The following is a 21,554-nucleotide window of genomic DNA, read 5'->3' as shown; positions in this document are numbered from 1 at the left end:
GTGTGAATAAAAAGAAAAATCACTATCAAGCAGATTCAGGGTTCGCCAGGCATCCAACAAGCTCAATTCTTGTAGAAGAAAAGGTATCCCCTTGTTGTAGTGTCCCCGAGGAACAGTTTTAGCCGGTTTACAATCCAAAAGGGGCTCCGCCACCACATTAAAATCTCCCCCTATGATCAACTGGTGAGAGGAATAGTTGGCCAAAATCCCTACCAGAGAGGAAAAAAAATCATGTGAGTAAACATTCGGGGCATAGACCGTACCCAAAACTATAGGCGAACCCCACAGGTCTCCAATCAAAAAAAGGTAACGGCCTTCCGGGTCCTTAAGTTCCTTATGGATATGAAAGGGAATTTTTTTATGAATCAAGATTGCCACCCCACGCTTTCGGGAAGAATAGGCTGAGAAACCCACCTGTCCCCACCCCAATCCCTCCGAAGTTTGAGATGTTTTGTAGCGGGACTAGGTGGGTCTCCTGAAGGAACGCTATGTCACAGTTCTTCCTCTTTAGGTATGATAAAATTTTTGTACGCTTCACAGGAGAGTGAAAACCATCAACGTTCAAAGAATTAACATTCAAAGTTAGCCATTGTAAAAGGTAAAATATGAAATGTAATGTAGTAGACAAAAAAACCAGAGAGGAGAGAGGGATCGTCCCAGCAAAAATCCCCCCATCCAGAAATCATGGAAAAAGCTATCCGCTCGTCGCGGCATCCAGCGCAACCAAAACACCGGGCATATCTCCATGCCCTAGGACCTCAGGTATGTCACCAACCATCCGACCATGCATACTCATACACACACACACACATACCATCAGCTGTAACCCCCCCATCCCACCCCCCCCAACTACCCTCCCCACCCTATACAGTCTACCCCAATACAACAGAACAGCATAGATACAGCAGCCCCGGGCCACCTCCATCCCACTCATGCAAAGTGTGAAATAATAAAGGATAAAACCCAGAAGGCATAAAAGGCATGACAATCAAGTGCTTATAGTTCACCAACCGCTGAGGCACAAAGAACATTTGAGCAATTAAAAAGGCATAAACCCTAGAAACAGGTAGTACAAGAAACATCAAGAATGGGGAACACTTGAGGGGCAATCCACCAAAGGAATGCCCTATGTTAAACCTGGGCAGCAAACAACGAACAGTGGTATAAAGGCATTGCCAAAATCACCCTCTCACGCTCCTAAAGGCGCAGAAAAGGGGGAGAGGAGGCAAACTCAGTAGGCCATCGCAGGTCCCCTGACATATGAACAAATGCCAACCCTCAAACAGGATCAGTCAGTCATGGCCCCAACATTCTCAAAGTAACAGGGCCCATCGACTCAGCAGCACCCAGACCACAAGGATACTTTAGCAATCCGAGTACCTAGAAAACAGGGCCTTCATTCACCCGGCTGAGAGGGTTCGGTCACAGGAGGAAGCTTTTGAATAAAATGCTCCATAGCCTGAGGAGTGTCCAGAAACGTGACCTTGTTATTGTAGAATATTCTGGCTCGAGCTGGGTACAGAAGATTAACCCAAATGTGCCGTTTGAAGAGCTCATTGCAGAAAGGTGCCATGGCACGCCGCTGGTAGGAAACATGTGGAGAAAAATCTTGAAAGATGAGAATCTTGTGGCCCTCAAACTGTAGCTCCTTCCCTTTTCGGTACAGGAACAGGATCTTCTCTTTCACAGCAAAGTTTAGAAAGCGTGCTATGACTGGTCGCGGTCCCTGCTCTCCTTCGTTGCGTATCCCCACTCGGTGCGCCCGCTCGATCAACAGCGGGGCCAGAGGGGCCTGTATATCAAAGGCCTCTGGCAGCCACGCTTCCAGGCGAGAGCGAAGATCTACGTCGCGCACGGAGGCAGGAATTCCGATGAAGTGCAGGTTGTTCCGTCGTCCGCGGTTCTCTTGATCTTCTGCACGCTTTAAGCCGATGTTTCTAAAGTGCGGAGGCGCTCCTCAAAGCTGTCTGTACGGACTTTCCTGTTGGGCAATGCGGTCCTCGCGCGCTGCAGACGGTTCGTCCTGCGATTCTAAACGCTCTACTCATCTCCTCCATAAAAGATTGGATTTTGGTAAGTTTGTCCTCCATTACCAGTGTTAGGGAGCGCGTGAGTTCTTGCACCAGCCGCATCCTGCAGGATGAACATCGGCACCGCGTGCTGTTCCGCCATCTTAGGGGCCCTTCACGGAGTGTTTAGCCTTTGTGCCTCTTTGAAATTTAGTCGGCATAACCAGCGCGTAATGCCCGAAAAAGAACAACGCGGAGGCGCAACACCCGCCCGCCGGTTTGCAGGAGAAGGGAAAGCGCGATGCACCGCCCGGATATGCGGGTTTAAAGCAGAAATTTAGTGCGGGGTGGCCCGGAGCTGCAGAGAGGCACGTCCAGATCAGGTCTCGCAGCATCACGTGACCCCCCCCCCCTAATGTACAATCTAAGCGGTTTCACATAAAATATTTACTAAAATGATAATATAAAGGGGTACAAACACAAACAATTAAAAATAAGGGAAACTACACTGGATACAAAAGGGAAGATGGTAAAAAGTTACATTGCCTAAGAAAAATGGATGGGAGAAATGGAAAAACAAAAAGGAAGTAGAAGAGAAATATTGGAAGTGATTATATGTGGACCATGGCTGGAGTGGTCCCCTCTTGCTCCTGCCCAACCGACTCCAGCTCTCAAAACAACCACCATGACTTCTAGTAACAGCTTCATGATACTACCATTAGGGGCTAGTCTTCCATGTGACCCTGAGCAAGTCACTTAATTCTCCATTGACCCAGGTATATACCTTAGATTGTGAGCCCACTACAGAAAGTACCTGCATATACTGTATCAAGTACAGTGTTGTTTATAATTACAATAGTAGCTACTTTAGAAATGATACGTAGTAGTAATAAGGCTAACCCTTAGTTGCACCACTTGCTATTTGAGAGGAATGGAAGCAATTAGGGAATCTACACATTTTTCTTTTCTTTTTTTAAGTTCATTATTGATTTTTCCAAACTTCAATAGTGCATTACATAAAAATGTAACATATAATATACAATAAAAGCAAATTCAACTTACAAGTATTTCATAACCATCCATTGTTCTCCCACCCACCCAATGATTATTCAATAAAACACATAAAACATAGATTATCGCAAAAACCATTACCTTATTCTAATTAATAATACCTCCCATCCTACCCACCCACCCCAAGTGTAAATACTCAAAGAACAAAATTAAAGACAGAAATATCCCCCTCTCCTGGATGTGTATGAAAACAAACAAAAACTGACTCCTAATCAAAGATCTACTATAGTGAAGAAATGTAAGATGTCAATGGGCCTCAAACCAATTTAAATAAATTACTGTGTCCCAAACTATCGACATTCATTCTTTCATATCTATAGCTGGAGAACAGATTTGCCCATCAGAAAGGGAAATTTAAACGATTGTAATCCTTCCAATTTCGGGTTATCATTTGGATGGCAATCCTGGTCATGATAAGGAAAAGATGGCATTTATATCGATCCATAGGGGGCTGTTCCACACGACCCGACTCATATGTCAGAGGAACTGAGGACTCCAATATGTTGTTAATCTTACCACATATTGACCTCCAAAAGTTAATCTTACCACATATTGACCTCCAAAAAGTTCTTCCCCCTCTTAAGTCCATCTATTCTGTACCTTTTTAATCTTTTGTAACCGCATAGAACTTTACAGTATTGCGGTATATAAACTGTTATTATTATTATTAAATATCAAAGGACAATAGAACAATAGATGATCCAACTTGCTTCAACTGCAACCACTTATAATTTTGAGAGTTAGCAATACCAAATATTTGTTGCAGTCATGAAAACTCAAGCAATTTCCCCATTTGACATAACATCATCTAGTGTACGTATGCCCTGCCTGAATCCATTGCTTCCAGAAGATCCCAGAATTTGAACCTTGGAGTTTAGCCATATGGATTGATGAGTGGAATTTTCTACTGGAACACTTTTTTTTAACTTTCTTTGTTATCGACAAAGGTAGAATTTGAGTTGCAGAAAACTCTAGCTCCTTTTTTTCTAATACTACTACTTATTTCATATCTATAGTGCTGCTAGAAGTATGCAGCATTGTACATTAAACATTCAAAAACCTTCAACAAATATTACAACAAATACACCAAATCCCTTCTGCAAACTAGATACTTGCCCCCCAAATGTGATGAAAACGGCTCCGATCTACTTCAAAGCTAACATGCTACTATGGGTCAACTCCCTACTATCCGCAGGAAACTTCCCTCCAGAACAAGGACATATCTTAATAACCCCAATCATAAAAAGCATAAAGGACTCTTCCAACGCACCTTCCAATTACAGACCAATAGCTAACATACCACTATTCACCAAAATCGCGGAAGGGGCAGTAAAAGCAGAACTCTCCGCATACCTGGAAAAATTCAATATCCTAAGCGACAATCAATCGGGCTTCCGCACGGACCACAGCACAGAGACCATCATCGCCTCCTTACTAGACCACCTGCACATACTCTTCAGTCGGGGCTCCAGCGCCCTGATCTTACAATTTGATCTAAGCAGTGCGTTTGACCTAGTTGACCACACTATTCTCCTGGAATGCCTGGCCCACATTGGAATCTACCGACCGGGGTACTCAGCTGGTTCCAAGGGTTCCTACGAAACAGATCCTACAGGGTACACAAAAATGACAACCTCTCCTACAGCTGGGTGAACTCCTGCGGTGTACCACAAGGCTCCCCCTTATCCCCCACCCTATTCAATATCTACCTCGCCTCCCTCAGTAACCTCCTTCACAAACTTAAGCTCAAATTCTTCATCTATGCAGATGACATCACAATTGTCATCCCTCTAACCAGTCTATCCCAGGATCTTCTCAACTACATAACTAGCATACTCAGCCAGATAGAACTCTGGATGCTCTCCTTCAAACTAAAGCTCAACCCAGACAAAACAAAATTCTTTCTAGCCACCCCCAAAGACAAAATCAAAGACACCACAATCCAGGTGAAAGGATTGGTTTTCCCACTCGAACAAACATTAAAAATACTAGGAGTCACGCTTGACAAACATCTATCCCTAGAAAATCACACAGACCTCACTGTCAAGAAAGGCCTTTCAGCACTCTGGAAACTCCGTACCATAAAGAAATACTTCGATGACACTGCATTTCGACTATTAGTTCAATCCTCTATCCTCAGCATACTGGATTATTGCAATATCATCTACCTAAGCTCCACAAAGAAAATCACCAGAAGACTAAAAACTGATTCAAAACACAGCTGTCCGCCTAATTTTCGGCCTGAACAAATGGGAACACATCACCCCCTTCTACCACCAACTGCACTGGCTACCCTTCGAATCCCGAGTCCTCTTCAAGTTCGCCTGCATCTGTTACAAGACAGTATTTGGTCTCTCACCAAAATACCTCTCCACACATTTCAACATGTATTGCACCAACAAGAAATCCCGCAGAATCCAGTTGTTTACCTTCCCCTCCATAAAATCATGCCAGCTCAAAAGATTCATCGACAAAACCTTCGCCTTCCAGGCGGCCAAGCTGAACCCTTGGCTAGCCCAAATGATGCTAGAGGCCCCGACCTACCTAGACTTCAGAAAACTTCTCAAAACACACCTCTTCCGCGAACAAGACCCTTAATCCTCACCCCCCGCATACACTCCAACCCCCCCACCCCCCACATCCCTCTCCCCCCCCTCCGCTGGTTTCCCACACCCTCCATTTTATCTTCTCACCCCAACTACGATAAACCTGTGCTAAAACTACTTTGCTTCCTTCCACGCTACCTGCAATTCCGACAAAATTATTTGTAAATCCGGGTTCAGACCGGATCCTAATGTAATGGATGTAAACCGCCTAGAACTCTTTGGGTATGGCGGGATATAAGAACATAATAATAATAAAAGACAGTCCCTGCTGCATAGAGCTTACAATCTAAACAGACAAACAGGACAAGTAGGGGGTTAGGGAGTTTTTCCAGCATGGTTATTTTACAGTGAATGGGGGTTAGGAGTTAAGCACAGCCTCAAAATGGTGGGCTTTTATTCTGGATTTGAATGACATTAGGAACAGAGCTTGATGTATTGACTCAGGCAGTCTGTTCCAGGTGTATGCTGCAGCAAGGAAGAAGGAAATTAGTCTGGAACTAGCAAGTAGACGAGAAGGGTACAGATAAGAGAGACTTGCAAGGGTACAGATAAGAGAGACTTGCCTGATGAATGGAGTTCCTGGGGAGGACTATATGGAGAGATAAGAGAGGACAGATTATAGAGGAGTTGCAGAGTGAATGCACTTGTAAGTCAGTAGGAGTTTGAACTATATGCAGAAATGGATAGGGAACCAATAAAGTGACTTAAGAAGAGGGGTGATGTCAAAGCAGCTCCTGATTGGCGAGGCCTGACTTTAGTACAGGAAGAGGCAATCGGAGCATACCGCGAGTGATTTCCTTCATTCGCCGACACTCTGACTGCCTTCTCCTGTCTCCCATGCTAAAAACCGTATGCCCGGTTTTTCAACATTCGAGGGGGTTCATGGAACAGAACCCCCGCGAATATCTGGGGAGTACTGTATACTCAAATATAAACCAAGATTTTTGTGTCCAAAAATGGGAGTCTCATTTTATATTTGGATGGGCACCCACCCACCCCTCTTTTGGACCTACTGCAGGCCTCCCCCAGGCCTGCAGTAAGTCCTGGTGGTCCAGGACAGGAGGGATCCCTCTCGTCTCGTCATGGCCAACTTCAACACATTCTACCTTTATCCCATCTCACAGACTGTTAAAAAAATCTACTTTTAAAGCCCTGGTGGTCCAGCAGTGAACTGGGGCAGGAGCAATCTTCCTACACTCCTGCCCTGTGCAGAGTCGTTACATGAATGGTTGCCGTGAGTTCTCACGGTCTTGTGAGGTTCCCCCCGAGAGCTTACAGCAGCCATTCAGGAGTGTAGGAGGGGCAGGAGTGTAGGAAGTTCACCACTGGACCACCAGGGCTTTAAAAGTAGGTTTTTAAAAGTCTGGGAGGCAGGAGGGAGGTGGGATGTATCAGAGTTGTCTAGAACAGGAGGCATCCCTCCCGTCCCATCGCTAGACCACCAGAGCAGGTTTGGGGGAAGCCTGCACAGCATCAAGAGATGGAGGGAGAGGGGGCAGGGTGCAGAACCTGGCAGGACAGGGGAAGGAGGCAGGGGGCTGGGTATAGAGCTGGGCAGGGGAGGAAGGAGGGCTGGTGCAGAGCCTGGCAAGGGAAGGAGGCAGGGGGCTGGGTACAGAGCCGGGTAGGGAGGAGGGCTGGTGCAGAGCCTGGCAGGGCAGGGAGGGGAGGTAGGCAGGGGGCTGGGTACAGAGCCGGGCAGGGGAGGGAGGAGGGCTGGTGCAGAGCCGGGCAGGGCAGGGGAGGGGAGGGAGGCAGGGGGCTGGGTACAGAGCCAGGCAGGGGAGGGAGGAGGGCTGGTGCAGAGCCTGGCAGGGCAGTGCACTTGAATATAAACCTCTGGTTTATATTAGAGTCAACCTTTTTTGAGGGGAAAATAGGTCACCTCGTTTTATATTCAGATCAGTTTATATTCGAGTATATACAGTATGTTTGCCTCTCACTATGGACTTTAAGACTACGAGCCTTTGATGTTCAGATTTTGCTTTACTTTTTGATATTTCCTACAGTAACTAGGGAGCTGAGGAAAACACTGCATGAGGAAAAGGGCTCAGGGAGAACAGTTCCATGCCAATGCCATTAGATGATGATACTCACTTATGTACCTTGTTAATCCTGTTCTCTCTTTTTTTTTTTTTAAATCCATTTCAGGGAACATTGCTTTATGCTCTGTTGCAAAAGACATACCATAGAAATATTGTAGGCTACAGTACCTTAAAAAGGAAAATCTTATAAGATTTTGAGCTCATGCCAGAATTTGCCTACCAATTATTATTTCCTGTTGGCTTACCATCATATCACTACATTTGCCATCAAAGAAATACTAAACATACGCTTAACAACTCTGAGTATAATATTATAAGTCAGGTTTTGTTTATTTACATACATATTCAAAATAGGGGGGGTGGATATTTCTGTCCTAATTTGACCCTAGAGTAGTTACACTTGGGGTGGGAGGAAGGGTGGGAAGATATTATTAATATGAAGAGGGTAAGGTTACTGGGCAAATAAATGTCGCTATGTTTTATTGTATAATCACTGAGTGGGGGGAGGGGGGAGAAAATGAGTGGTTATAATTGTAAGTGGATGTGCTTAAATTGATGTTTTATGTGTTATATAGTCATGTATTGCACTTTTGAAGTATGGAAAATCAATAAAGAATTATTAAAAAAAACAACTCTGGGTATCCACCAAAAACAAAGACAAAAGATATCCTAGAACATGAGGAGAATGTGGCATAGTGGTTCGAGCTATAGCCTCAGCACCCTAAGGTTGTGGGTTCAAACTCTGCGTTGCTCCCTGTAACCGTAGGCAAGTCACTTAATCCTCCACTGCCCCAGGTACATTAAGCAGATTATGAGCCCACCGGGACAGATAAAGAAAATGCTTGAAGTACCTGTATGTGAACCGCTTTCAATGTGGTTGTTTAACTACAAAAAGGCGGTATATACCAGTCCTAATCCCTTTCCTTTTTAATATTATATAAGAACCAATGAATATTCACTCGTACATATTTCCTCTTTTCTAAGCCTAGTGCTCTTGTTGCCCTCAGGATGCCTCATCTGAAAGCTCAGTTTCACCCCTCCTTATTTAGTCTGACTAACCTTAACCGCCTCCCCAGTGAACTCCAACCTTTAACCATGCCCACTGCAAATAAGTGGATATCATGTATTCTAGAATATTGTATACTTTCTTAGATACTCACCGATTTCATTATATTATGAAAATATAAAACTTGGGTTACCTGGCTGTTTCATACTGCTTCACAGTCATTAATGTATCCTCAATTGTTTTGTTCACCAATGTATTTACACTGGAAATGAAAAAATTAATGGCTCCAAGAAGTATCTCTCCATTTTTAGCTAGGAGTTTCTGTGTATCTGCATTATATCCAAACTCCTCCTAGAATCAAAAACAGGTTAAAGCTTAAAACCAGACCAGGAACCAAATTGAAAGGGGAGGGGAGAGGGAAAGGTACATGGAAGAAAAATGAATCAATTGTGGAAAGCTTTCAGAAAAGATGGACAAAATTTCTGAAAAATGGTACCTACAATGAGTTAAAAGCATCAGGAGATTTTAACTATTTCTTACATCCTGAAATTATAATCAATATGAACCCTCTCTTTTCATTTCCACTTATAAGAAACTGCTAAATGAATGGACATAGTTCTACACTGGTGACTAGCATGTGCTTCTATGCCGCTCTTTCATTCTAGAAATTAGAAAAAAGGCACTCAACTTATTTAAATATTAAAGAAAGAGGCAATAATATATCACAGATTTCTGGAGAGTGGAATGGTCTGTTCAGAATGGAGTGTGAGTTATAAGGGAGTGATAGCCTTGAAAAAAACGCTGGTTAACACATGGGTGAAACGTGTCGGTTATCTTTCCCTTTCTGTGAACTGAGACCAGAAGTTAAATTAAACAAAGCTAAGTGAACCATTTTTGGTTAACATTTATAAGTTAAAACTATTCAAGATAAGAATGAAAACGGAAATTTAAAAGGAATAACATTAAAAAAGAATAAATGATCCAATGACGAACTGAGGTATAAAGCCGCCCACTATGAGTGATTACTGAGTGTGAAGGTGGCCTTGCTGAGGATCGAATTGTGCTTAAAAATATTGGAACGAATGAGGTGTGATGATATATGGTGTATATACTGGAATCTGTGCTCTTTCATTCTAGAGCAGTGTATCGCAAGGTGTGTGCCTCCTGAGATTTCCGGTGACTCGCAGAACACTGGGGAAGAGGAGAGGTGCTGGCACAGGCTGACTGTCTACAGGACGTGCCTCTCGCGAAGAGAGGCATGTCCTGTAAGCAATCTCCCGTCGCCAGCCCTTCTCTCCAGTGCAGGTCCTTCTCTCGGCGCAAGACCCGTTTGAAGGGCCTTTGCGTATACGCCGACGCCAGCGCACTTCTGGGTGTCTCGAGCCAGGGACACTAGGTTGAGTGTGCCCCGGCTTGAAAAAGTTTGCCAGACACTGTTCTAGAGAGTGAACAAAAATACATCTACAATAAGCACAAAAAAATAAATAAAACAGACATACCAAAAAAATAATCATTAAAATAAAAAACATCCTATCTATATTATATATCATTCGACTGCCAGCAACAATTAAAACAAACAAAGTTAACTCCTTCTGAAAGGCCTGTTGGAATAGATGTGTTTCAATCGTTTTCAAAATTGTAAACAATTCTGTACATACTGTAATGCGACTGGAAGAGAGTTTATTTATCTATTTAATTCGATTTCTAGCCTGTCCTCCCCAAAGCTCAGAACGGGTTACATAAGGACATTCACAGTGCAGACATTTTACCATCTACCATCTTGCTCCTTCTATGTAACAAATCTTTGGACCCCTTTTATTAAGTCACAGTAAAGCAATTTAGCACGGGCCAGCGAGGTAAATGCTCCAGTATTCATTCAATTCCTCTAAGCGTTGGAGCATTTACCTCATTGTCCTTCGCTAAAACGCTCTACCGCAGCTTGATAAAAGGGGGCCTTAGCTCTCAAGTTTTCCAGTCTTATTTGTTTAAATAAAGGAGGGTACATCTATCAGCAGTTTATCTGTTGATCGCAGTGGACGTGGAGTATAATAAATTCTAATTGAGGTAGACAAGTCAAGAGGCACATCAGTATTCAAAGATTTGAAAATCAAACGGAGTATCTTAAACAGTATTCTCTATTTAATTGGCAATCAATGCCACCTAGATAATACTGGTGAAATATAAAATTTACAAGTGTCAGAAATTATTCTGGTTGTTGCTTTTTGGGCTAATTGCAGTGATTTTAGCCAATTAAATGGAATGCCCATAAACAAAGAATTACAATAGTCAAATAATGGCACAAATAATGCCTGAATCATTGACCTGAAATTTTTTTCAGACAACAAATCTTTGAACCTGTGCAGCAATTTCAATTTGCAGAAAATTATACTGAAAAGATTCCTTAAATGTGAGAGAAGAATTCAGTATAATACCAAGATACTTGATTTCTTGCAATATTGGAATGACTAAGAGGCTCATAATCAAAAGTGAAATCCGTATAAAAACCCGCCCAAGTTGACACTTGGATGATCTAAATGACACGTTGTCCAAATGCCGATAATCAAACTTTTTTGACATATCCAGGGACTTTTTAGGCCTCTGAATCCCGCTGCCTACCTACCTCCTACCTGCCTGTAATAACGGTCACAGACCTGCCTACCTACCTGGAGCTGGGACTGAGTTGTTGTTTTTCCATTAAAGGATCGTGCCCTTCTGCTTTCTGGCATTGAGCAGGGCAGTGAGAGATTGATGTTGATATTGGTTGGGAGATTGTTGTTTTCTTCAAGCGGCTCATCAGGGCAGTGAGGGCAATGCAACATGGAGGACGCTGAGCTGGGATGGACATTGGAGCTGGGTGTTGGTGGCAAGGACGGCTCTGAGTGGATTCTGCCCTGTGCAGGCTAGGAAAGCGCAGTTGGCCCACTCTGGAACCAGTCCAATAGTTTGAGAGGCTCTGTGTGGGCAGTCCCGATCCGCTGTGTAGTTGGTAGACATCTGAATATCCCTGGCCTTGCCTAGTGCTCTTGGCTCCTTTTTACATCGACGGCGGGGAGCCTTGATGGCCTGCATCAAAGCTTGTCTTTCCTTCCTGTTCCTCTATCTGGCAAGGGTGGTTGGCTGTGGAGCCCACATCTTTTTTCCATCGGCTGCAGCAGGGACATCGATGGATCTTCTATGGCCTGCCTTCTTTCCTTGGCCTACTGTCTTTGGCTGTTAGGTCCCTACTGCTTCATTGATCGGGCTGATGAGATGATCTTCAAAGACTTCATTTTATTTTCTATTATATTCTGCTTTTTATTCGGGGGGGAGGGGGGGGGGCGGTTATTGTGCTATTGATATTGTTTCTCTCCATACCATTTACTTCATAGACGCCTTAGCTTAGATTATGATCCAAATCTGGGACAGCTAAGGAAATTCTATGTACCTTAGCCCTACATACACAAATGGTTCAATTAATTTTTTTATGTTAACAATTTTCTTCTTTGTTGTATCCATTTTTTGTAACCCCCTAGAAACAAAAGGCTTTCACAGTAAATAAAGATTTATGTTATGTTCTTAGGAACAAGTCATACACAGCAAGAGTGAAACCATGCATATTGAAAAACCTTTTTGGATATGGGTTTTCTGAAGCAGCTTCAGCGAAATGTATCAGACTCCAGCACTGGTGGAACAGATAAGTGCATACAGCTCAGTGTGAATTGTTAATGAGAATTTTTGAGGTTCGGGATTTGGGCAAAATTCAAATGTGCCATGATTGAGAAGTTGTAGTGACATATAGCGGAGGGCTTGACCATTGCTTTGATCTCTCTCTATCTTCTGAGCACCATTGAGTCAGTGTTAGATTTTCTTTTAATAGCTGCCAGGTTTTTTTGTTTTTGGACAGTGTTCTTATGCTACTGTCATGGCTGAAAATGAGAAGAGGTCGGAAAAAAAGTGAGTGCTCAATAGGGGATTGGGAGAAGAGTATAGGAGTGAATCATGTGCTAGGGGGTGGAGAATGGGGCAGACAATAGGGGCACCATGGGGTTAGAATAAAAGGGTGAATATGCCATGGGGGTGGGAGCAGCAAGCTGAAGGCTTGCCATAGGGGATAGGGAGGAAAGGAAAGATATAAGGCTAGATTCACAAACCTGCTTGATCGGGACCAACACATTCCCGATACGGGCAGGTCTGATGAATTCTTTAAAGTTGAATATGCAGATGGGGCGATTGGAGAACTCCCCCATCTGCCTGCACAGATCGCTGGTGTGCGATCCCGACGCATGCGCAGACCATCTGTAGATGGTCTGCACATGCGTCCAGATCCGTCCAAGCCATGACTTTTATTCTTTTTAACCCAGCAAGCCCGTAGTTTTAACATGCTTAAACCCACAGGTTAAAACCACAGGTTCGCAGTGCGGGGAAGGGCAGGAGAGATTCAGGGCAGCAGGCAGGAGAAAACCGGGGACGAGCAGAGTGGCGATTTGGGGCGAGCAGGCAAGAGATATCGGGGCAGAGCAGGGCAGTGATTTGGGGCAAGCAGGCAGGAGAGATCAGGGCAGAGCAGGGAGGTGATTCAGGGCAGAGCAGGCAGAAGAGATTCGGGGAAGAGCATTGGGATAGCAGGCAGGAGAGATTCAGGGCAGCAGAGAGCAGGGCTTCTATGGAGCTGGAGAGTTGGAAAGATGTTTTCGACTGGTCCCTAGCAGTCGCTTCTTGGGTTGATCGGCCAGCCCAGTCGGTTTAAAAAATTTGGATGGTGAATCGCGTCCCTATCTACTTTGCATGTGTTTCTCATTTGCATGCACGGATTCGAAGCGGATCGCAGGAGAGGTTAGTGAATAGTGCAGGAGGGAATTCTGGTCGCAAACCAATCAGTACACGATCGATTTGCTTTGTGAATCTAGCCCATAGTGATAGATGGGGAGGTGAGTAAAAAGAGGTTGGGGTATTGTATGCAGGTGAAGACTTTAGAGACAGACAATTATGCACAATGTTGAGATTTAGAGGGAAGCACATGCAACAATGGATTTGTAAGGATAAGATGTCAAGGTAAACTATTCTGGAGTCACTTTATTGATAAATATGCTACAAAAGCTCATAGACTCGACACTGGCAGTGTTTCAGCGTTTGTGTCTTTATCAAGAGTCTTGAAGAGTTGACATAGTACACATGGACACTATGGATGAAGCCCTGGTGAAAAGTCTGAAGGAGCAGCAAATGAACAAGTGTCCAAAATGAAGCTAAGGGTCAAGAGTAGGCGACTCCAGAACAGTATACCAGTGATTGATTACTTGACATCTTATCCTCAAGACTCCATTGTTGCGTGTGCTTCCCTCTTCGTTGAGGCCTTTCTTTGGCTTCCTCTTCAGAGATTTAAAGGAAAACAGAACTGAAGTTGGAGTAAGGAGGAACAGAGGAGGCTGGAGGAGCATGAGAAAGGAAAAGCAGGGATTTCGGATCTTATGATAGGGGAATTTCTAAGCAAAATGTTACAAATAAAAGTTGCAGAATTTAAAAATATTATGCAATTTTCAAAAGTTTGAACAGAATTAAAAATTTTTGTTGCGCAGAATTATGCCATGAGTAAAATTCTAATAAACAATGTCGAGAGCAAGGTAAAGGTTTACTGGTCAGAGCACTGGGCTATGACTTAGAAGTCCTGGGACATGAATTCAAGACATTACATTACCATTTTTATTTTGCCATAGCCCTTATGAGTTCATAGAGGATCACAATAAATTCAATTAGTGGAAACAGACCCAGTTAAACATAGTATAATACCAAATTCCTTAAAATACAATAAACAAAAATCATAATCAATTTCAAGATAGAAATTTCTTAAAAAAGAAATGTTTTTAAAAGCATCCTAAAAACTGTAAAACGAATTTCTGATCTAATTAAAAATGGTAAATCATTCCAAATTAGAGGTGCAATCTCAAGGCGAAGTGGCCATGTTAGGGGTAGGGTAGGGAGGAGGGCTTTGAGGCAGGCGGCTGTCGGCGGAGAGCAGCCAAATGCAGGAAGTGGAGCGGCCAGGTAAACAACCAACCGAGCGAGCCGGGCCGCTGAGAAAGCATGAGAGACCCGGGCCGGGCTGCGGACGGGGACGGAGCTGGGGCGGTGAGCCTTCCCTGCGGCTATCCGCTGAGGCGAATAGCTTTCCAGCGGCTACGTTTCGCTCCCTCTGCCACAACTTCCTGTTTCTGGCAGGGCGGGACGCGGCACATGGAAAGAAGTTGCGGCGGAGGGAGCGGGCATTGGAGAAGCAAACTTTTGGTTGGTGTTGGAAACTTCAGAAACAGGTTTGTAGGTCGGACGTGGGGATGGCGCGTTTGAGAATGAGAGAGATAAGTCGGGCCGCGGACGGTGAGACTTGGGAGAATGGGAGGAAGAGATGCCAGACCGTGGGCAGAGCAATCTACGAACTTTGAATTTGGGTGAAGAGAGCTATTTTGACATCAAAATTCAATGCAATTCAGGGTAGTGGTGTCGGGGGAGGGAAATGGAGGGGGAGGGATGCTGCTTTGGCTGCACAAGGAAGGCTTTGCAGCTCAATTCTGGACCCAGAAGAAGATCCAGGTTCTTCAACAGTAGGGAAAGTTCAAAATGTCAAGCATTAATCCCAAAACAAGAATATCCAGTGAAGGATGAAGCAATATTTAAAGACTTGCTCACGTGTAAGTGCTCTTATTATGGGATCATACTTCCACTTAAGAGAAGAAAATAACTACAGGATAAATAGCACACACCCTCATCCTCCCAGAGTATTCTGCTACTTTATATAAGAGGCATAATCCTAGAATTAAGTCTTCACACGTGAGACGTCCATCTGTTTTCACGGGCACTAACAAACATGAATGTTAACAGATGATAGAATTCTTGTTTAGCCTTACAGCCAACATTAAAGCAGATGTGCTGATAAGATTATTCAATTTAAATGTTTGTACATGTTTTATGAAAACTTTGGCAATTAATTTTAAAGTACATAAACTGCACAATAAACCTTTTACATGTTGGCTGTACTGATCAACGTACGAGGATGCCTCTGGTTTAACTCTGCTGTGACTCAAACATTCTGAAGGCAATAATGCTTTGCACATTTTTAAACATCATTTACTTGTAATTCTCTCCAGATATCGAAACAATTGCATTTCTAGTATATTTGTAAATTCATGACCTTATTGAATTTCTAAAATATATTATTTTATAGACACACATGGCTGGACAAACCTCAGGTGCCAAGTTGCCATGGCGCCTTAAAAAAACCCCAAGACCTGGTGCCTAGGTTTTGCACCCTGAAGATCCCTGCCTGCAGTCCTCCTCTCTCCTCCTCCTGAGTCCAGCCAGCATCTCTCTACCTCTCTTGAATCCCTCCCTCTCTCCTTTACCCACATCATCTCCACCCAAGACTTCTAACCTTATCTCATCACCAGCAACAGTTGCAGCAATAAAGAAATGCTGCTCTGGCCAGCGTTGGAGCCTTCCCTTTGATGGTCCTGCTTCGTGGAAGCAGGTAGTTACATTACAGAAAGCGGGACTGACTTCGGGAAGGTCTCTGACACCAGCCAGAACAGTATGCCTTAATCGCTGCTGCTGGCAAAAACACAAGGTTACAGGACCTAGAAGGAGGGAAGTGTGGTGAAGGGAAATGCGCCTTAGCCTGGGCTAGAGGGACTTGAGCTAGACCCTGGGTGGGGGTTGGAGCAAGACGTGTTGGACCCGGGGTGGGGGACTGGAGGGAGCTATGCTAGACCATGAGTGGGGGCAGGGGAGGGACAGGGCACAGACAAGAGATGCTGGGCATGGAGACAGGGACACAGGGCAATGTTGGAGAATGAGTGAGATAGAAACATGCATTTATTTCTGTTTCCCTAGTATTGCTATATATGCAGTGTAACTCCTTGAGATTTCCAGGTCAAATTTCATATCTCTATTATCCAAAAGAAGAGAGCAAAGAATGCTTAGTTTTAAAACCCACTTATTAACAACCAATGATAAAATCCATGCACACAGTAGTCTTGTCAATCATAAAAGCATATGGCAAATCATGGATGCGACACGGACCGTGTTTCAGCTAAGTTGCCTGCATCAGGAGTCCTAGAACATATAATGATATAAAATGCCATAAGACATAGATATCATAAAATAAATAATTGACAACAATATCTTAACATGAAATAAATAATTAACAATACTTGAAATACATTAAAAAATATAAAAAATTCAAAAGACATGCATACCCAAATAGGTTAATGACAAACCAAAAGTGAAAGCCAAATCTATGCGGATACTATGAAATGCAATTTGCATACTTAATGTATCTTGCACATCATTTAAAATGTGCAATGCACATGCATTCTAATAACAACGGTATATAATTGCACCATTTACCTATCATGACTAGAAATTTAATGAGCACTATTTACCAGTAATAAAGACTGAATGTTGAAAACTCTGGTAGGACTGTAGGCAAAACTATTGGCTAACAACACTGATTAACTACAGACATAATACTTGAAACAGTGTTACGAACGAACTACTCATTCAAATCTCCAACAAGATGCATTGTTTACCAAATGTTTTGTTCTAACTTCAAACATGATACATTGTAACAAAGTATCAGAAGGAGGACAATACTAATATGGTATACAAATACAGTGGTGCCTCACACAACGAACTTAATTCGTTCCAGGAGCAAGTTTGTTATGCGAAAAGTTCGTTATGTGAAACGCGTTTTCCCATAACAATACATGTTAAAAAAAATAATTCGTTCTGCAGCATAAAATATGCTAAGATGACATAAAAAAAGATAAATTTGTCAAAATGGTGAAAATGGTGGTCTTGCTGAGGCCAAACTCTTTGACGAGGTCACACTGTTTTACCCCACATTCACTCCTTCTAATTATTTCCCGTTTCATTTCAACAGAAATCACCTTCCTGCTTTTTTTAGAAGCCATGATATATAAAAAATATTGAGTTTATCTTAAAAGGACGACTGTATACAGTGAGAGAGGGCAGTTAAGTGCAGTGACTAACGACTGCCTGCAGTGCCTGCGCGGAAGGATGCAATACATCGGCAGCTCGGGCGACTTCGTTGTGTGAAACGAAGTTCGTTGTGTGAAACGAAGTTCGTTGTGTGAAACGAAGTTCGTTGTGTGAATCAAGACATGAAGTTCGTTGTGTGCAGCGTTCGTTGTGCGAGGCGTTTGTTATGCGAGGCACCACTGTATATACAAAACCTAAGCGGATTTATCATAATGAATGTCACACTTTAAGATTGGAACATAATGGGGTCTTAAAAAGAAGAGGAAGTAATGAGAATGAGCCAATGCAAGTAAAATAATGCAATTGAAAATTTAAAAATACGGGCAGACAATAAAAACAAAAAAAGCAATAAAACCAAGGGAAGTCAAATAATATCATAAAAATTAAAAATAAGCAAATCAGACAATAAAATCTAACTTTTTGTTTTAACCTTCGTCCTACAAAACTTTGGTTTTTACTATTGGCCTTTTTGCCATTCTTATTAGACCTTACTAGATCTTAATTGGAATGAAACGCTTTAAGTTTTTATTCAAGAAAGTATTCTTCAAGTAGCCAGATACCAATTACTCATCTAGTTTTTATTCAGGTAAGCGTCCATTTTATTCAGGAAAGTGCACTTTTACAAATGTTTTTACACTGTACTTTTCAGCACACATTTCCATTGTTTGCTTCTTGTCCATGACACAGCTGATAACAAGGTGATAACGTATTCAAATGACATTATGGGCTCCTTTTGCTAAGCTTGCAATAGCGTTTTTAGCGCACGCATTTTAGCGTGCACTAAACCTTTGCTACACAGCTAGAACTAACTCCAGCTCAATGCTAGTGTTAGCATCTAGGGCGTGCCGAAACCGCTATCACAGCTTAGTAAAAGGAGCCCTTTGTTCTTTTTCTTTATTATTTGCCGCTGGTTTTATTGCTTTCATTGTTTTTTATTGTCTGATTGCTCGCATTTTTAATTTTTATTATATTATTTGACCTACCTCAATTTTAGAAAATTGATAAAAACGAGTTTGTTCAATCGATTTGTAAACTAAGAATTTTATAGCACTGCAAATTCAACCATTAACCTTAAGAACTATATAGCTTTCTACTTCTTCCATTACATAAGATTGTATAGATGTCTTTAAATTGTTGACCTCTTCGCTGATTGTCCAGCGCTTCTTGTAAACCGCCTCGAACTTTTCATGGCTTTGGCGGTATATAAAAATAAAAATTATTATTATTATTGCTTTCTTTGTTTTTATTGTCTGCCCGTATTTTTAAATTTTCAATTGCATTATTTTACTTGCATTGGCTCATTCTCATTACTTCCTCTTCTTTTTAAGACCCCATTATGTTCCAATCTTAAAGTGTGACATTCATTATGATAAATCCGCTTAGGTTTTGTATATATTTGTATACCATATTAGTATTGTCCTCCTTCTAATACTTTGTTACAATGTATCATGTTTGAAGTTAGAACAAAACATTTGGTAAACAATGCATCTTGTTGGAGGTTTGAATGAGTAGTTCGTTCGTAACACTGTTTCAAGTATTATGTCTGTAGTTAATCAGTGTTGTTAGCCAATAGTTTTGCCTACAGTCCTACCAGAGTTTTCAACATTCAGTCTTTATTACTGGTAAATAGTGCTCATTAAATTTCTAGTCATGATAGGTAAATGGTGCAATTATATACCGTTGTTATTAGAATGCATGTGCATTGCACATTTTAAATGATGTGCAAGATACATTAAGTATGCAAATTGCATTTCATAGTATCCGCATAGATTTGGCTTTCACTTTTGGTTTGTCATTAACCTATTTGGGTATGCATGTCTTTTGAATTTTATATATTTTTTAATTTATATATTTTAATGTATTTCAAGTATTGTTAATTATTTATTTCATGTTAAGATATTGTTGTCAATTATTTATTTTTATGATATCTATGTCACATGGCATTTTATATCATTACTAGTATTTTAGCCCGTTACATTAATGGGTGCTAGAATATGTCTGTGTGTCTTTTATTTCTGTCTCTCTCTCCCTCCCGCTGTCTTGTCTCTCTCCCTGGCCCCCTTTGTCTGTCTGTCTTTCTGTGTCTCTCCCTGTCCCTGTGTCTTTCTTCTTTTCTTTCTGTCTCTCTCCCTGCCTCCTATGCAGCAGCATGTCTCTCCCACCACTTCTCTGTGCAGCAGCCACAGCAGGATTCCCTCCCCCTCCATTTCCCTCCCTCCACACCACTTCCCTGTGCAGCAGCAGCGTTTCCCCTACCCCCCCTTTCCCTTCCCGTGGTCTGGCCGGCTCCCTTAGTCCCTTACCGCACGCCCTCCTTCCCGCGGTCCCGACTAACCTTCCGATTCCAGCAGCGTCTGCAGCACTCTACACACTGTGAAGCAGCGTGTGTAGAGTGCTGCAGACGCTGCTGGAATCGGAAGATTTCAGGACCCGCAGCCCTTGCCGGAGCTGAAGAGAGCTCTGGGTTTTGTTTTTTTTTACGCGGGCCCAGCCGGAGCAGGAGGAAAAGCCTGGGAGGCAGAAATTAAAGTCCATTCCGGCTCCCGCTGACGTCACCCTGGCCAGTTCACATCCTTCAGACTGCAAGAGCCGCCACACCCGACAGGCTCTGCGCCGCTGCGCACATGCGCACTCCTACCTGCGGGTCCCTACAGCTCACGGAAAATGGGAGCACGCAGATGGGAGTGCGCATGCGTGCTTAGGACTTTATTATATTAGATATGTTCTAGGACTCCTGATGCAGGCAAATTAGCTGAAAAACGGTCCGTGTCGCATCCATGATTTGTCAATAGTTTTGCCTATAGTCCTAACAGAGTTTTCAGCATTGAGTCTTTATTACTGGTAATTAGTGCAATTATATATTGTTGCTATTAGAATGCATGTGCATTGCCATTTTAAATGATATGCAAGATATATTAAATATGCAATTTGTCTTTCATAATATCCACATAGATTTGACTTTCACTTTTGGTTTGTCATTAACCTATTTGGGTATGTATGTCTTTTGAATTTTATATATTTTTGAATTTATATATTTTTAATGTATTTCAATTATTGTTAATTATTTATTTCATGTTAAGATATTGTTGTCAATTATTTATTTTTATGATATCTATGTCACATGGCATTTTATAACATTATATGTTCTCGGAATCCTGGTATCGAGTCCATGATTTGCCCTATGATTTTATGATTGACAAGACTACTATGTGAATGGATTTTATCACTGGTTGCTAATAAAGAGAGTTTTGAAGACCTGTTCTCTTCTTTTGGTCCTTGCTGGGGTCTCCATGAACCCCATTGCATTTAAATGTTTATATGTCATTGTTAGGTGTGCAATTGTCCCAGCTGGGGATAAAGTTATTTAGTTATGCAGATGATTTTAAGATCATTATTCCATTTGCTACCTCTCTTTCTGAAGTCATTCCTAAGGCAACAGAAGTGTTCAATTTGATGGAGCAATGGATGACTGAATTTAGACTAAAGCTTAATTCAGAAAAACGAAAATTTTTGTAGCTTTACCTCACTCGTTTGATACTAAAACATCAGTATGTATTGGACCAGGGTTTGACTATGAAGGACCAGGTGGACTCTTTGGTTAGAAAGGGTTTCTTTACTCTTTGGAAGCTTCGGTCCATTAGAGCGTATTTTGATGTTTCATCATTTAGAATTTTGGTACAATCTCTTATATTAAGTCAACTTGATTACTTCAATATTGCCTACTTAGCAATTTCTCATAAGAATATGCAACGATTGTGAATGGTGCAAAATGCGGCGGTCAGGTTGAAGA

General features: G+C 42.3%; 1 protein-coding gene across 4 annotated transcripts in view; it reads right to left on the bottom strand.

Moving 5' to 3' along the window:
* ARFIP1 (ADP ribosylation factor interacting protein 1) overlaps window positions 1–21,554 on the bottom strand; it is a 188,995-nt gene that overhangs the window by 39,067 nt on the left and 128,374 nt on the right. For all 4 annotated transcript variants that reach the window (XM_033940751.1, XM_033940741.1, XM_033940761.1 and 1 more), the window contains one exon: window positions 8,931–9,088. In XM_033940751.1, coding sequence (XP_033796642.1) covers window positions 8,931–9,088 — 158 coding nt within the window. The remainder of the gene's footprint in view (window positions 1–8,930; window positions 9,089–21,554) is intronic.

The sequence above is a fragment of the Geotrypetes seraphini genome, chromosome 1, assembly GCF_902459505.1.
Source record: "Geotrypetes seraphini chromosome 1, aGeoSer1.1, whole genome shotgun sequence".
Classification (NCBI taxonomy): Eukaryota; Metazoa; Chordata; class Amphibia; order Gymnophiona; family Dermophiidae; genus Geotrypetes; species Geotrypetes seraphini.
The sequence above is the reverse complement of the archived record's forward strand: the minus strand, read 5'-3'. Positions and strand labels throughout refer to the sequence as shown.